This window comes from Apiospora marii (genome assembly GCF_038362585.1).
Source record: "Apiospora marii strain CBS 49790 chromosome Unknown utg000003l_segment0_segment0, whole genome shotgun sequence".
Taxonomy (NCBI): Eukaryota; Fungi; Ascomycota; class Sordariomycetes; order Amphisphaeriales; family Apiosporaceae; genus Apiospora; species Apiospora marii.
The window spans coordinates 4879300-4896755 of record NW_027117374.1 but is presented as its reverse complement, the minus strand read 5'-3'; the positions used below and the strand labels follow the sequence as shown (position 1 = coordinate 4896755).

Here is a 17456-nt window from a genome sequence, read left to right as displayed (position 1 = left end):
ATATTTCGAATTAGTTAATAATAGAGATTTATTTTAATAAATTAATATTTATAATATTAAAAGGTTAGAAAGCATTTATTATTTTATATAAGAATTATATTAAATATATTAAGATTTAATAAATTATATTAATAAATAAAGAGTTATTATTAAAAGCGGTGTTTTATTTAAAGGTAAATATAATATTTTAATATTTCTTTAATTAATATTAATTATATTATTATTACTTTTATTCATATTATAATTTAAATAATAAAGGAAGGTTATAATATATTTATTAAGTTATTAAAAAGATATTAAACTTTTTTTTTATTAAATTTCATAATTTATTTAAAATAAATTAAAAGTTATTTAAAAAATTAATAAAGTAATTTAAAAACGTTAATTTAAAAAGGTTAAAATATAAATTTATTATTTAAAAGGTGTTAATAGCGTTATTTAGCTTTTAACTTATATAATTTAATAAATAAATAACTAAATATAAAGGTATATATTAAGTCGAGGGTTTAAATCCCTTTAAAGGCGCCGTTTTCTAACCTCTATTACGATAGGAAATAAGGTCTCCTATCGTATTATACCGGACCGATAAAAGCCGACGGACCGATACAATCCGCTACCACGATTAATACGTATTAATAAAACGTTTTAATATTTATATAATTAATTTTTAAAAAGTTAATTTATTTATATAATATTAAGCTTAAATTTAAGATTTAATATATAATATTTAAATTAAAATTCAATAATTTAATTAATTAATTAAAAGTTTATTATATTTATTAGAATTTTATTTAATATTATTATTTATATATTTATAATAAATTTAATATAATTTTTTTAATATAATTTTTAATTAATTAATAAAATATTTACTTTTTTAAATTTATATTTATTTTATAAAATTTATTTATTATATTAATTTAATTAATTAAATTATATAACGGCTTTATTATAAAATAAAATTTATTAATATTTAAATAAAATTAAAAGATAAAAAAAAATATTATTTATATTAATATAAAACGTATTATAATATATTATAATAAATTAATTTAAAATAATATAAAATTTAATTATTAAAATATTTTAATTAATATTTCTTTATTTAATAAATTTATTTAAATTTTTTATATAATTATTAAACTTTAATTATTTTATATTAATAATAAAATTATAAAATAATAAATTTAAATTTAATAATTATATAAATTTAATCGATAATATTTATATATATATTTATATTTTTATATTAAAATAGAAAACATAATATAATTATTATAAAAAAATTAATTAAAATATATTTATTATTATATAATTAAATAATAATTTTAATTATATATTATTTAATATTAAAAGGAATATAAATAATATTACTTTATTAAATAAAGCGTTAATTAAAAACTTTATTATATTAATAAATAAATATTATTTAATAAATATTAAATTTAATATATAAAAAAAAATCGTTATATTATATAATAATATTAAATATTATTTTTATAAATAATAAATAAATAAATATTAATTAAAAATTATAAAAAAAAATATAATTATCGTTATATTTAAATTTATAATATAATTAAATATAATTTTAATTAAATTAAAAAAAAGTTTAAAATTATTAAATATATTATTTTAAAATATAATTTTTAAATATAAATTTAAATAATATATATTTATTTATTTAAAATCTTTTTTTAATATATATTATATATAATTAATATAAATAATATAAAATAAATAAATAATAATATAAATTAATAATAATTTCGTATTAAAATAAATAAATATTTTAAATAATAAAATTAAAAAAATTAAACTTTTAATAATAATAAATAATAAATATTAAATCTTTTTTTTATTATAACTTTTAATTATAATTATTTATTATCTTTTATAATATAAAGTTTAAAATAAACCCGGGGTTTATAATAATATTATATTTAATTATTAAAAAAAAATTATTTATTCGTATTATATAAATTTAAAATTTATCGGAAATTATTTATATTAAATAATAAAGTTTTTAAAATTAATATATATAAATATTAATTTTATATAAGTTTTTAAAAAAAGTTTTTAAAAATAAATATAAATTTTTATAATAAATATTTTTTAAAATTTATAATTCTTTTTTTTTTATATATATATATATATATATATATTATTATTTTTAATTTTTTATATATTATTAAATATATATATAATTATTAAATTTTAATATTTATTTATATATATTATAATAAATATTAATATTAATAATAATATTATATTATATATATTTATAAAAAGCGTTTTAAATAATTTTAAAAAGGTTATTTTTATTTTATAAAAGACGTTAATTTATTATTTATATTAAAAAGAAAATTTATATAAAACTTATTACTTTTTATATAATAAATTAAATTAAGTAAATATATAAGTTAATTAATTATATAATAATCGATTAATAGTAAATTAATAGTAATATATTTATTTAAAGATTATTCGTTAATTTTAATTTATTTCTTATTTATCGGTAACGGCCTTTTTTTTTTAATTAGTTAAATTAATTCGCGATTTTATTGTATCGGCCTTTATCGAATTTATTAAGCTTCGCGGTTTTCGAAGCTTTATTTCCGTTTTATATATATATAAATATACCTTTTATTATTTAATAATTTTAATAGCGGTTTTTACTGTTGTATACCTTATATACGATATATAGGTTATATATATAAAAAGTTATATATTATAATAATTTAAAAAATATATTATTAAACGTAGTTTTAAATATTTTAAAATTAAGTTTATTAAAAGCGATATAATAATTATAGAAATAAAGCTTTTTAAAAAGTTAAAATTTAATTATTAGCGTAGCGGTATTAGCTTTATCGGAATTATTAAAGGCGCCTTTTATAAATATATATAATATAGCGTCGTTATTATTATTAATAATTATTATAATATATATAAATAAGTATTAAAATATAAATAATATTATAAATATATAATAATATAAAAAGGATTAAAATAAAAAATAGTAATATATATATATATATATATAATAAAAAATAAAAATTATAAATTTTAAAAAGTATATATTATAAAAATTTATATTTATTTTTAAAAATTTTTTTCGAAAACTTATATAAAATCGATATTTATATACGTTAATTTTAAAAATTTTATTATTCGATATAAATAATTTTTAATAAATTTTAAATTTATATAATACGAATAAATAATTCTTTTTTTAATAATTAAATATAATATTATCGTAAACCCCGAATTTATTTTAAACTTTATATTATAAAAGATAATAAATAATTATAATCGAAAATTATAATAAAAAAGAAACTTAATACTTATTATTTATTATTATTAAAGGTTTAATTTTTTTAACTTTATTATTTAAAATACCTATTTATTTTAATACGAAATTATTACTAATTTATATTATTATTTATTTATTCCTTACTATTTATATTAATTATATATAATATATATTAAAAAAAAATTTAAATAAAAAAAGTTATTTTATTAATTATATATTATAACGTTTTAAAATTAAAATATTTTATTAAATTTATTAATTTATTAAAATTAAAATATTTTAATATTATTAAAACCGTTAATAATATAATATTTTAAAAATTAAAATAAAAAATAATTTTAAATTTATATTTTTTTTTTATTATTTAATAAAAAATAAAAGCGAAAAAAGAAATTTAAAAAAATAATAATCGATTTTTTCGCGATTTCGATAACGAATACCGCGTTTTCGTAAAGTTAAAAAAAAGCTATATAAATATAAAAAAAAAAGTTACGTTAATTTTTAATCGTTATTCGGAAATTCGCCGTAACGAAATAATAAAATAAATAATATTAAAACGTTAATAAATAGGAAATAAAATTAAAAAAGCCGAAATTAATAAATAATTATTTAATAAATATATTATTATTAATTTATTATTAATCGATTATTATATAATTAATTAATTTATATATTTATTTAATTTAATTTATTATATAAAAAATAATAAGTTTTATATAAATTTTTTTTTTAATATAAATAATAAATTAACGTCTTCTATAAAATAAAATATATATTTATTATAACTTTTAAAATTTTATTAAATTAAATAATATTAAATTAATTAATAAATTAATTAATTTAATTAATTAATAATAAATTCGATTAATAATAATTTAATAATATTATAAAACTTTAATTATATTAAAAAAAATAATAAAAATATATCGATAAATTATTAAAAAGGTTTAAAAAAAAGAATTAATTTAAAAATAAATAATAATTTAATTTTTAAATATAAATTTTTAATATAAAAATATAATTTATTAAATTATTAATTATTATTTTATTTTAAATAATAAAATCGATAGATTTAAATTATAAATTAAATTTATACTTTATTATTAAAGTTAATAATTTAAATATAAATTTAAAATTATAATATTAATAAATAATTATTATATTTTAATTTTTTAATTAAAAAACGTAATAATTTAATAACATTAATTAATTAAATTTAATTATTATAAAAATAATTAAATAAATTAATTATATAAAAGTAAAAAAGAATATTATTATTAAATATATTTTATTTAAAATCGATATAAAATAATAAAATTAATAATAAAATTTATTATTTAATTTAAAATCGACGTTTTAAAATAATTTAAATTTATTTATAATAATTAATATTTATATATATTTAAAATTAATATTTTAAAATAATTTAATTTTATTTATTTATTAATATATATTTTAATATTTATATTAATTATTTATTAATAATTATTAATTTTTTTTTATAATAATCTTTTTAAAAACTTTAATTTATATTAACTATCTTTTAAATATAATATTAATATTAAATTATAAATTTAATATAAATTTATAATTAATTAATATTTATTTTTATTCTTTTAATTTATTTAATAATAATATTTTAATTAATATATTTTTAATATAATCGATCGTTATATTAAAATAAAATAAATTAAGTTTATAAAATATATTTATTATAACCTTTTTAAAATTTATTTTAAAATTATAAAAGCTTTTTTTATTCTTTTTAAAAAAATTATTTAAATTAATAATTTCTTTTTTTTTAAATTTTAATTTAAAAAATTAATTTTATTAATAGTTTCTTTAAAAGAATATATTATTAAATACCCGATCTTTTAATTAATTTTAATTTATAAAAATAATATCTTTTAAAATATTTTTAAAGTTATCGTTTTAATTTATATTAAATAAATTTTTTTTAATAAAGTTTAAATTAAAATTAAAGTTTAATTATTTTAAAATATAATTTTCTTTATTAATTAAAATAATATATTATTTTATTATTATTTCCTTTTAAAATATTTTAATATATATTTTATTTATTATTAAATAATTTATATTTTATTTAATAAATTAATTTTATTTTATTTTTATCTTTATTTTTATCTTTATTTTTATAAATTTTAATAAATAAATTTTATATAAATTTTAATATAATTATTAACCTTATATTATTATAAAATATATCGAATTTAGTTTTAATAATTTTTTAATCTTTATACTTTTTTTATAATATTATAAATTTAAATTTAATTTTACCTTTTTTTTATTTAAAGTTTAAAAATTTTATTTTAATTTCTTTTTTAACTTTTTTTTAAATTTTAACTTTAACTAACGATTTATTAATATTAAATAAACCCTTTTAAAAATATTAATTTATAAATTAAGTTTTAATTATAAAAATTAAATTTTTTTTTAATATAATTTTAATATATTATTATTCTTTATTCATTCTTTTATTTAATAAAAATATAAAAAGTAATAAAAGTAATTATAAGAAATATTAATATATTAAATTATATAATAAAAAAAGAAGAGCTTTTAAAAGCTTTTAAAATTAATACCGGAATTAATTTAAAAACCTTTAATAATTTATTAACTTTATTAAATTATTAATTAATAAATAAATTAATAAATTAATTTATATATTATTATATATTATTATTTATAATATTAATTAAATATTAAAAGATAATGATATATAATTAATATAAAAAGAAATAAAAAATAATTAAAATAATTATATTTAAATAATAAATATATTTAAAATAAATTAATTTAATTAAACCTTATTTTTTAATATATTACGGTATATTAACGTTTATTTATATATATATATATACTTTTAAATATAATAAAAGAAATATATTAATTATAGTTTAAAAGATAATCCTTTATAAGGAAATAAGTTAAATTAAAATAAATATAATAAGTATAATAATTAATTATAATAAGCTTTACTTTAAAGGTATTTATTATTTTAAAAGTAAAAATTAATATTAATAAACTTAAATATAAAGTAATTAATAAACTTATTAAATTAAAGTTTAATAGGAATTAAAAAGTTAAAATACTTTAAAACCTTAAAATAATTTATTTTAAATATATATTTAATCTTTTTAACTTTAAAAAGCGATAGAATTATAATAAAAAGGGTTATAAAAATAAGAACTTTTTTATTATATTCTTTATTTAAAAGAGATTTATTTTAACTAATATCTTTTTTTAAAAAAAGAATTCTAAAATAATAAGGCTTTAGCTTTTAAATTAATAGGGTATCTACTTTTTAAATTAATTAAAAAGTATATATCCTTTATCGATAAGGCTTAATTTTTTCGTTAAAACTTCTTTTTTTAAGCTATTTATACTTTTATTATTTTAAAATAAAAATAAAATAAAAATTAAAATATAATTAATATTAAAATATAATTTATTTTAAACTATATTTTATAAAGTTTTTTTTAAAAAATATATTTTTAATGGTTATTTTAAAATTAAAAGTTAAAGTAAAAAAGCTAAAAATTATACCTAAATTAAGCTGTTCCAGGGTTATGAGGTGTTCCAGCCTTTTGATTCTTACTGAATTCCAATTCAGTAGGCTCGCCAGTTGCCCTGTGCTTGAGCCTACTAGTAGATTGCACCTCAAGTGCCGATTGTGTCTTAGGTCAACATAGTTTCTCCTACTGCTCCTTTCGTGATTTCGTAACGTTCTCCGGCCTTCTTCCCGATAGTCCCAAAATGCAGCTCAGGCGTTCGGTGTCCCAAACGTTTGGCAGCGCCCACCCTGCTCTCCACGCGGCGGTACCAACGGCGACACGTGAAGATGACGAAAAGCGCCGCGAGATCTGGCGGGGTCTGGGGTTAGGCGTCAACGGTCGGCGGACCAGCAGCAGAAGCAACAACAACAATGCCGGTGAGACAGCACCGTTGTCGTTGCTTACCCCCTCAACATCTACGCCTACCGCCGAGATTCAATTGCGGCTTCAAGAGCAACTACAGCGACTTAAGCAACACACGGCGGCCCACAATAACCAGTCGTCGGCCAGAAACTGGGGAGAGCAGCAGCAGCAGCAGCATCTTGTAGGCATCGCGACGCAAACCTCTTCGGAAACCATTTGAGGCTAATACGTTACTGTTATAGCAATAGCTGCTTATATGAGAACAGTTGCTCCCAAACCTCAGTTCATCTGCTTGTGGGAGGATAGTCATCCTCGGCATCACCGCCCCGCATTTCGGGGTAGACCCCAGTGGCCGAGAGCCCTCTTATCTCTGGTCGACTTGGATACGATTCAATACAGGCCAACCTCATCACTTCTACGGTCTTTATACACATTCACCAACACCCGTGTTATCAGCAACCACAAACTACGAGCTCCTCTCTCGTGACATCATATATCTTCGTCGCAGTATATAGGCATGCAGTCGATGGACTCTGCCACTTGCGCCCCATTCCCCATGCCTCCTCCAACATCCCTTTCAACGCCAGTGCCTTTCGCAGCCCAGCAACAGCAGAAACGGAGTGCTATGGCGTCGCCGGTGCTAGGAGTATCACGCGACGTCTCTTCGGTACATCCCGTGTTTTTATCCAGCAAATTGCGGCGTGTGCCGTTCATCTACGATGTTGCTCGTACAAATCCGGTAGCTTTAGGGTATGCTGTTCCCGAGGTTCAGAGAATGACGGGGGCGCGATTATGATCGAGGGATTCTGCGGATGATCCTAAGTTTGAATACGTACTACAGAAAAGTAGTGACTCATCAATGTATACAATATACCGGTTCACTCAAGGCTTTGTCCGAACCTTGACGATGCCAGTTCTCCCACTGCTAGAGTCGCTCTCGGTTGCGGCGGTTGCATTATGAAAATTTTGATTATGTTGTAATGATGGTTCGATTGCAGTGCTCAAGGCTCAGAAGCAGAAGGGGGAATAAGTATGTTATGTACATCAAATAATACATCGAAAACCTGACACTTGCCCAGCCCATCTAAATTGATAACCACCTGCTGCTCTCTGGTAAAGACCGACGCATAACAATCTGTTTGTTGTTGTTGCTCCTGAAGCGCATAACCTTCCCAAATAAACAAAAAACTCCCTAACTAGCAGCGTTCTTGACGGCGATGACGATGGCCGCGATGATCAACACGATGACCAAGGTCAAGAGCGCCATCAGCTTGACGTTCTTCCACCACATCTGCCTCTTCAGGCCGCGGCTCCGCACCCGGAACTCGCGCGCGCTGCCGCCCAGGCGATCCGTCTTGTCGACGAGGAGGTCGATGCGCTCGCCGCGCTCCAACAGGCCCTCGATGTTCTTGGTCATGATGCCGCGGACGTCGTCGATCTCGCGCTGGACGTTGGTGATGGCGTCCTCGCGGCCGCCCGACGTGGTGCCGAAGTCGACCATGAGCTTGCGGAGCTCGCCGTTGAAGGAGGCGGCGCCGTAGTTGGGCAGGTCGGCGAAGTCGGTGTTGGCGCCGTCGAACTCCTCGAAGAAGCGCTTGCGGATCTCGAACAGATAGCCGAAGGGCACGCGGCGGCCGAGCGACGAGTCGGCGATGACGAGGAAGGTAAGGCCGCCCGCCGACGGGTTACCCGCGTGCTCCGACGGCGCCTCGGACATGTAGTGGATGTGGTTGTTGCCATGGGTGTAGGTCAGTTTCTGTGGCGTGTCGTGGGTGATTTTCGGCAGGATCAGAGACGCCAGCGACGACGTCTGCGAAGAGGCCGACGTGGTGCATTCTGAGAGGATGGTCGAGGTATGTGCTATGCAGGAGCTATTTCAATGGGCGTGTGCCGTTAGTTGTAAGTCTTGTCCGAGATGGGGTGGGGATGGGGATGGGGATGGGGATGCTTGCGGTCGCACATACTAGAGTAGAGGGGTTTGGGGAGTCGATGAGGAAGCCATCGTGGCAATGTTGTGTGCCTCAAACGCTTCTGTTCGATCTCTTGGGCTATGTTATTCAAGGGGGGATGCCGAACGGGCGAATGATGTGTTGGCAAGATTGGAATAGGTACCCAGCCAGCAACCCGTGTTTATTATGTATCGAGAATCCGGGGTAAGGTGCAGGTGCGGAATTGGATCGGCTGGTGGATTGTTCAATGGGAGCCCGCATACATCAATGATGGGGACGATGGGTTTCGGCGACGGGCAGTAGACGGGCTGGCTGGCACGCTGAGTCGCAACCTGCAGCATGACGACGTAGCGCACTGGCCTTCTAACATTGGTGATACAGTGCTTTACTAATAACGGGCATCGACCGATTTGCAAGCACTCAGGCACTACGCCAGTATCAAAGTGCACAAGTACTGACTGCACGTACTTACATCCATGTAACTAACGCAACGGGCGCTAGCAGAGTTGATCATAATCCCTGTCCGCCTTTATGTAAGCCGTGCTGTATCGATAACAAAAACTTTAGGCGAGGATTGCCATTCGATCGTGGAGGGTCGCGATCACTCAAAAGTCAATGAACGCGATAAGTGGCATAAGTGGGACTCCTGAAGTAGATCCTCCTCCGATTTTTGGACGACACCCGCCCCGAGGAACATCCAGCGGGTTACGTCTTATCATGGTTCCTTACATGTCAATTCTTTGCCATGCTCACAATACGCAGAGCTGGTCTGGCTAGGTCAAGCTTCATCCTGCAAGCCGCCTGCAGCCATGGCTTCTCGACGTCCATCCGTCAACAGCGGGAGGCCAGCTCGCCCAAGCCGGCCTTCAAGATTTCCAGGGTAGCCTATGGCAAGCCCATGTCTATACGTGATACCATCAAAAGCCGACCGCAGGTCACTTCTAGCGGTCGGACCCACGCCATGTTCCGTGGGCTAGCAACCAGCAAATACGATGAGCTCATACGACAAGATTTCACCTGGAAATCCAGGGAGGCGGAATTTTCTGCCCTGGGAATAAAGTCCGAAGCCGAACTCCAAGGAAACATCACCTCCTTCCGAAGTCTGATCGAGAAAGCTTGCGACCTCGCGAGTAAGAAAAAGGCCATCAGCAAGGCGGTAAACCCTCTCTTCTATGCCCTCCGCCACGCCTTCATCGAGGGAGATGTGCCTCAGCTCACCAAGGAGTTGAGGTATTCTTTCCAGAATTTCTTGATGCGCACGCGCTTCTCCGCAAGCATCACCGCCACGCACAGAAAGATCGCCGACTTCCGTTTCCCGTACGAGTGGTTCCCTGCAACGAGAGCTATGAAGAGGACAGTACATCTACACGTCGGACCCACAAACTCGGGCAAGACATATCATGCTCTGAAAGCTCTAGAGAATGCAAAATCGGGTATATACGCCGGGCCCTTGCGACTGCTGGCCCACGAAGTCTTCTCGCGCTTCACCGCGAAAGGTAAACCTTGTGCGTTGATAACAGGAGAAGAACAACGTATACCCGAAAACGAGGATAATTATTTCCGTAGTTGCACGGTGGAGATGACCCCTCTAAATTACAAGGTCGATGTTGCTGTCATCGATGAGATCCAAATGATTGGCGACATCGAGAGAGGATGGGCATGGACTCAAGCTTTCCTTGGCGTGCAGGCAAAGGAAGTTCATCTCTGTGGTGAGGAACGTGCCGTGAAGCTGATCCAGTCTCTATGTGGGACCGTTGGCGATGACTGCATTGTCCATCGCTACAACCGTCTGAGTCCTCTGGAGACGATGAGCGAAAGTCTCAACAACAACTTTAAAAATCTGGAAAAAGGCGACTGCATTGTGTCCTTCTCCCGTGTTGGACTTCACGCTCTCAAGCAGGCCGTGGAAAAGGCAACAGGTCGCCGTTGCGCTATTGTATACGGGTCGTTGCCACCAGAGACACGCGCACAGCAGGCCGCTTTGTTCAACGATCCCGACAATGAATACGACTATCTCGTGGCGAGCGACGCCATCGGAATGGGGTTGAATCTTGAGATTAAGCGTGTAATATTCGAACAAACGCATAAGCGCGACAGATACGGGTATCGCGCGATGAGCACGTCAGAACTCAAGCAGATTGGTGGTCGAGCAGGGCGATTCAGGACCGCTTCTCATGCGATCCAGGCCGGTACGAAGGACGGTTCTCCCGCCGAGCCCAAGAAAGGCTCAGTTGGTCTTGTAACAACCTTGGAAGATGCCGATTTGGGTTCGGTTCAGGAGGCTTTCAACCGAGAACCTGAGCCACTCGAGACTGCCGGGATCCAGATACCCCCGTCTGTCCTTGAGCGCTTTTCGACTTACTTCCCACCAACCACGGCTTTCAGCTACATCCTCCTACGCCTTCGTGACATCGCAAAGTCCTCACGTCGGTTCCACATGTGTGGGTTGGGGGAAATGGTCGAGATTGCTGATCTGATCCAGCCGTATCCAATGTCGGTCTATGATCGCTGCGTCTTTCTCAATGCCCCTGTCGCCTTGAGGGAAAAGAATGGCCCTGAAGTTTTGCAGGCCATGGCAAGATGCGTGTCTAACATGGACGGAGGGCACGTTCTAGACATCCCCGAACTTGACTTGGAGCTTCTGGATTTCCAAAAGGAGACATACCGTGATGGCCCGGCCCAATATCTCAGCCGCTTAGAATCACTTCACAAGGCTATTACGCTGTACCTTTGGCTGAGCTACCGGTACTCGGGTGTCTTCCGCAGCCAAAACCTCGCCTTTCACATCAAGGCATTGGTAGAAGAGAAGATCGATACCCAACTGGCGGAAGCTGTCTTTACACAAGAATCGCGCCGTGCAATGATCTCCAAGGTTCGCAAGCGTGTCGCATCCCGCGACCTCAAGATGAACAAGATTCTCGGGGACGATGGGAAAGAGGAGGCCCAGCATGAGTCTGTAGGCGATTGGGCCGAAGAAGGCCACCAAGAACCTCTCTTTGAAGACCCTGCTGAAGTGGAGGCCATCGAGGGTTCAAAGAAGTCTACATGATAGATTTGCCACAACACAGCCTGGTTTGAAGAGAGCCATGTAAGATAAACATCAATGCATCTGCGGCGTTTACTATGTATATTTCAGCGGCAATGTAAGATTTTCTGGCTGTATACTTGTACTTAGATTATCCAACCCGACCCAGGAAGCACGCCCGGGTATGGTATTGGGTACCTCACTAACATCGTATTGGGAAAGCACCAGCCAGCTTCCAATTGGTTGTGTGCTCTTGCCTCTGATGTTGAACGCATGACAGTAACGCATCGAATAAATCTACTTTACTCAACTCAAAACGCTTCCTCACTGCATTCACCTTGGAGCATACCTAGGTACAGATACGCCGCAACACTTACCTAAGGGCCTATATCCTCATCTCGATCATGATCCGCAGGTATTGGCCATGCTGAATGGCAAATGACGCCTTGTTTTCGCTTTCTGCCAAACACTTGAACTTCCTGCCTGCATATTGTACATGACCCTACATCGGCGCATGCCCAACACTTCAATGCTGTCTTTGTTTCCACCCGATCAGAAGAATATTGGTACGCGGCATAGATAACACACCCTCCAAGCACACCTTACCTGAGATCAAACTGCCTCCTCCCAAACTGGCCTGGCCAAAATGGGCTCAGACGGTCGCATCAGCCCGAAGACGACACGCCTGTTCCCGCCTGACGAAGAGCTGACACGCCGATAGCGACAGCGACGGTCTATCACGCGAAGCATCTCCGCTATGGACGGGCCCATGAGCCGACTGCCTTCCTCTGTCACCTCCATCACGAATCATTCCGGTCATAACAACCCAACCACGAGGCCTTCTACTCCCGGGACGCCACGACCATTCTACGCAACCCAGAGCCTGAGGGATCTGCATAACTCAGCATCATTCAATTCGTCATCCAAATCTTCGCGCACCCCTTCTTCGTATGGGGTTGATCCGCCCCGGCCGGCCAAAGAAGGTTACGAATGGGTATGGTTTCCTGGTGGCTACTGGGCAGAGCGCGAACGTGTAGATCTGCCCCGTCACAGTAGCCACAGCACCAGGCATTTCAAATGGAGGAAGAAATCGGACAGAAACAGCTCCAGTCGGGATACTGGGGAATCCGATTCTACATTGCAGGGCAGCCCCAAAGTCCTGGAACCCACGATGCAATCCGCAAGTCAGGCCCCCCTTGCAAGTCCCTGGCTGTCCGAGGAGGCCCATGTTGCATCTCTACAGCAGCCAGCACCTCCACAACAACCGGCAACTCAGCACCAGTCAGCGTCTCTTCAGCAGCCAGAAAGTGGAAGTCGTGAACAGAATAACCCCAGCCCGAAATCATTTCCCTGGGCTAGGGCGACTGGCGTGTTAACACACGGAACTCATACATCGGCCCACTCGCTTTCTCCCTTTAGTCCAATTTCGGAGACTGGGAGTTCCAAACGAACGTTCAATGGCAGCGGGAGTGAGAGTGAAGTTATACCCGCGAGACGTACACCACCCAGTGTCAGGGCCAGATCTCCCCTTAGGTCTCCTCTCAAGATCTTCAAGTCGCCCCAAATCAAGCCAAAAAGATCTTGGAGGAATCTGTTGTCTATTCCAGGCCAGGTACGATACATGCGACACATCCTCGGATCCTTCTTCGTTCTGCAAGACTCTTTGCTGACTCCTTGTTGCAGAAGACAACGAGAAAGAAGGAGTCTAAGAATAATGATGCGTACACTCAAAACACCCTGGAGGGTGCTAGACAACGTTTGGCAAACCCTGGAAACCGCAGCAGCCCACTGTCCCGTATCACGACCCTGCTTCGCGAGGAGAACAGCAAGAGCCCTAGCAACGGGACGCGGCAGCGTAAACTCTTCGGAAAAGCGCCTTGGCGAAAAGCCTCCGCTGGGTCCGATGCAAGTGCTACCAGCTCTATACTAGAAGTACTCAGAGGTCACACGCCACAGAGCTCTCCAGTGTCAGAAACGGCGGCTTTTGTGGAAAGCTCGAAAAGATATTGCAAGGATTACCCTGGCGGCGTGAGTGACTTCCTTATCTTTCCACCATGGTGGATATCTAACGGAGGTGGGAACGTATAGGAAGCAACACGAGTTGATACGCCCCCGCTCCGCGAGAGCACCGAGGAACGCCCACCTCGATCGTTTTTCTTTGACACAAGCCAGCATTCGTCTCCTGAAAAGCATACGCGCTCGCCTCTGCGCCACCAGCAAGCGGCTCCTGCTTCACGAAGGCCAACTACCCTTGGAGCTTCGGGATCTGGGAGCCAGAAGGGCGAGAAAACCCATCATTCTGGCGGGTCGAGAAAGTCGTCGACGGAGTGGTGGGAAGTGCCCGTTGCGGTGCCTCGATGGGAGGACCTGCGCGGAAGCCGCACATTCGAGTTCGACATGCCGGAGCACCTACCGAACAGCCCCATGTGCCCGGCGAACAAGAAGCACAAGTCGGGCGGAACAGGAGTCTGTGTTTACCACGGGCGTAGAAAAAAGAGCACGCCCCATGTTTGGGGGGAAATGGTGAACCAGAAAACGGAGAAGGCTTGGGAAGCGAGAAACGTCAGGAGGGAGTCTGAAGGCTAGGGGAAGGGCCTGGTTTTTAGAAGTAGATACCCATCGAATATGACTTTTGATGAGAAAGAACGCATTGTGAGTCATGAGAATCGTGGAGTTAAGCATATCGAGTCATGACGAACTCTTTCCGGCGAGGGAAATGACACTTACTGTATAGCGCTTACGAGGATAGACAAGTCCAGAACGTACTTATGTCTTATAAAGTGTTGATGGGAAGTTCTGATTTAGGTCATGGTCAGTAAATAACTGGTGTAACTCGAAGTCCTGATACCAAGCAGAAGCGAGTTCTAACTCCTGCCTCTTCCCTCTCATCTCGTTCTACCTACCACCCTCAATCGTCAAGAGAAAAGCCTTGCGATCGAATACGTGTGGCCGCCTTAGAGGTCAGTAATTCTGTATCGAGGCATTAAGAAAGCCATTCATTCATCACGATGTCCCTGGACTGAGGCTCGCTGTTCTCACTAGGGCGAATGCTTACATAACCGCATGCATGCATTACCCCAGGGAGTGACCTGCTGTAGTCTCATCTTCGCGCCCAGTCTAAGCCCCGCCACTAGCTCTTATAGCGCGGGCCCCACTGGTCATACTTGACGCAGGCAACGCAATCCACCCGCCTCGCCTAAAGTCACTGGAGTTTAAAGAGGTCTCCAACGTCGGACCATCTCATGTTCATCCCCCAAATACATACCATACATACTACTACATCGTCGCACTATTGGTGTTCTCAAGCTCACTTTCTTTACTTATTGTTCTGGAGATCAAACAGAGAGACTGTCTACCTCTACAGCCATGTGTTCCGCCGATTGCTTTCTTGCCGTCCTGGCCATTCTCTTCCCGCCACTCGCAGGTACGTCATCTTTGCCCCCCACCATCGCGAAGTCCGGCTGCCTCGGCGGCGCATTCCCGGCCTACATCGTCGCCTAAGCGATATGTGAAGAATGCGACTAATGTTTGTTGACGTTTTGCAGTTTGGGTGAAGTGCGGAATCTGTTCCGCTGACTCCCTTATCAACATCCTGCTCTGCATGCTTGGATTCGTACGTGAACCCCCCGCTTCTGCGATCGCCTTCTTTGTCTCCTTTGCCGCTGGCGGGAAAGACCACTAACTCTCGTCGCGACAGATCCCCGGTCTGATACACGCCTGGTACATCATTGCCAAGTTCCCCGAAGAGTCGTACGAGTACCAGCGCGTGCCCCAGGATAGCGAGGGCGGCCGCGTGACCTACGTCTTCGTCCAGGGCAACGGCGAACCGCAGCAGCAGCAGCAGCAGCAGCGCCACCCGCACAGCGTCCAGCCCAAGCCGCAAGACCAGGGCGTCATGAACTACGGCGCGACGAATCAGAGCGGCGCCGGCGCCCAGGGCTCTTCGTCCGCGGCGGCGGGCAGCAGCTCGGCCGGCAATGCGCCGCCCACGTACGCGGAGGCTGTCAAGGGCGACAACAAGATCCAGACTCAGGACTAAAAGGGGCAGCGCACGCCCTGCGAACTGGACGTTCAAATCAACGAGGCGAGTATCATCTGTTGCGAGTCATTAGAGGTGTCTTTGGAGAAGCATTGCGCCTGATTAGGGAAGATTCGGAGTCTATCATGGAAGTTGGGGTTGTTTTCTCGTGAGCTTTGTTTGTACGATTGTATTAATTCCGGAACGTATTGCTTTCACTTGTTGAACTGCAATGTCATCGTTCCGATTGCGTCCCCTTCCTAACGCGTGTTTATATTGCTTTTGGTTACAAAATACAACGCCCAAGACTACTTCTCGAATGAATGTAGATAGAAGAGATATACATATACGCGTGCCGTTCCTGATAGTTCCCACCGCTGCAAAGCATGTGCGATTGCTATAAATTGTGTTGATGCCAGTCATATCCCTTGCTTGTGCCCAAAATAGTCTCCATCACCACGATCTGCCTTATCTCAGTCAGCCAATGGGCGAGATGTGGTTGGCGGTGCGCAGCATGCAACTGCATATCAGTTTGTAGCGGGTCGGGTCGACACTTTTTAAGTCTCTCCAACCATTGATTGGCGCATACTAAGAACGTAGTCCAGACATCAATATCAAGTGCCATTGCGATACAAAGATAGATACTGCATTTCAGGCACCGAAGTGTACCACCGCCATGCCCTGCCCGGTTTAGTCAAATTTGACTATTTCCTAACCACGGAACAGCGATATAAACCCAGTCAGCCGGAGAGCAAGTATCCATGTGATGGTCATTGTCCTATACAACTAGCCCCTTCACTGCCGTTCGGAGACAGGTCAGTATCTGCGATTGCTGGTTCGGTAGGTATATACCTATGCAATGGAATAATATATATCGGAATGGGCAGTAGCTGGCGGCAAGACATTGGACTAATAGAATAAGCCCCAGAATGAGCGGTTACGTAATCTGGAGCAATGGGATAACTAGTGGCATAACTGGGTCGATAGGACGATTAGCGGCCATGGAATAATCGGCAACTACCTAACTACAGCTGGCTTGCACGCCTCGAACTGATTTCAGACTTCGCCAATGGGATAAGAATATCCGAAAAACTGAATTCGTTTATTCCACGCAGTTTCTAAACTTATTCGAGAGCTATTGCTCACCTCCGGTGTTTTGATTATATGAGTCACGGCGGCTGAATGATATATAAGGAAGAGAAGGTAGGTG

At 35.2% G+C, this 17456-nt stretch overlaps 5 protein-coding genes across 5 annotated transcripts; 4 read left to right on the top strand and 1 right to left on the bottom strand.

Moving 5' to 3' along the window:
* Positions 1 to 7093: 7093 nt before the first annotated feature.
* PG985_005059 (uncharacterized protein) lies at positions 7094 to 7474 on the top strand (the record flags this gene model as incomplete). The annotated part of the gene is made up of 1 exon (XM_066824828.1): positions 7094 to 7474. One exon carries the CDS (start codon positions 7094 to 7096, stop codon positions 7472 to 7474), a length of 381 nt encoding a protein of 126 aa, XP_066687988.1.
* A 972-nt stretch (positions 7475 to 8446) lies between these two features.
* PG985_005058 (synaptobrevin-domain-containing protein) lies at positions 8447 to 9256 on the bottom strand (the record flags this gene model as incomplete). The annotated part of the gene is made up of 2 exons (XM_066824827.1): positions 8447 to 9125; positions 9219 to 9256. The coding sequence occupies 2 exons, from the start codon at positions 9254 to 9256 to the stop codon at positions 8447 to 8449; spliced, it is 717 nt and encodes a 238-aa protein (XP_066687987.1).
* A 692-nt stretch (positions 9257 to 9948) lies between these two features.
* On the top strand, positions 9949 to 12252 carry PG985_005057 (mitochondrial ATP-dependent RNA helicase; the record flags this gene model as incomplete). The annotated part of the gene is made up of 1 exon (XM_066824826.1): positions 9949 to 12252. The coding sequence occupies one exon, from the start codon at positions 9949 to 9951 to the stop codon at positions 12250 to 12252; it is 2304 nt and encodes a 767-aa protein (XP_066687986.1).
* A 733-nt stretch (positions 12253 to 12985) lies between these two features.
* Positions 12986 to 14814, top strand: PG985_005056 (uncharacterized protein; the record flags this gene model as incomplete). The annotated part of the gene is made up of 3 exons (XM_066824825.1): positions 12986 to 13840; positions 13912 to 14256; positions 14317 to 14814. The coding sequence occupies 3 exons, from the start codon at positions 12986 to 12988 to the stop codon at positions 14812 to 14814; spliced, it is 1698 nt and encodes a 565-aa protein (XP_066687985.1).
* Positions 14815 to 15594: 780 nt separating this feature from the next.
* PG985_005055 (stress response rci) lies at positions 15595 to 16267 on the top strand (the record flags this gene model as incomplete). Its single annotated transcript, XM_066824824.1, has 3 exons — positions 15595 to 15652; positions 15774 to 15841; positions 15926 to 16267. 3 exons carry the CDS (start codon positions 15595 to 15597, stop codon positions 16265 to 16267), a joined length of 468 nt encoding a protein of 155 aa, XP_066687984.1.
* Positions 16268 to 17456: the final 1189 nt, after the last annotated feature.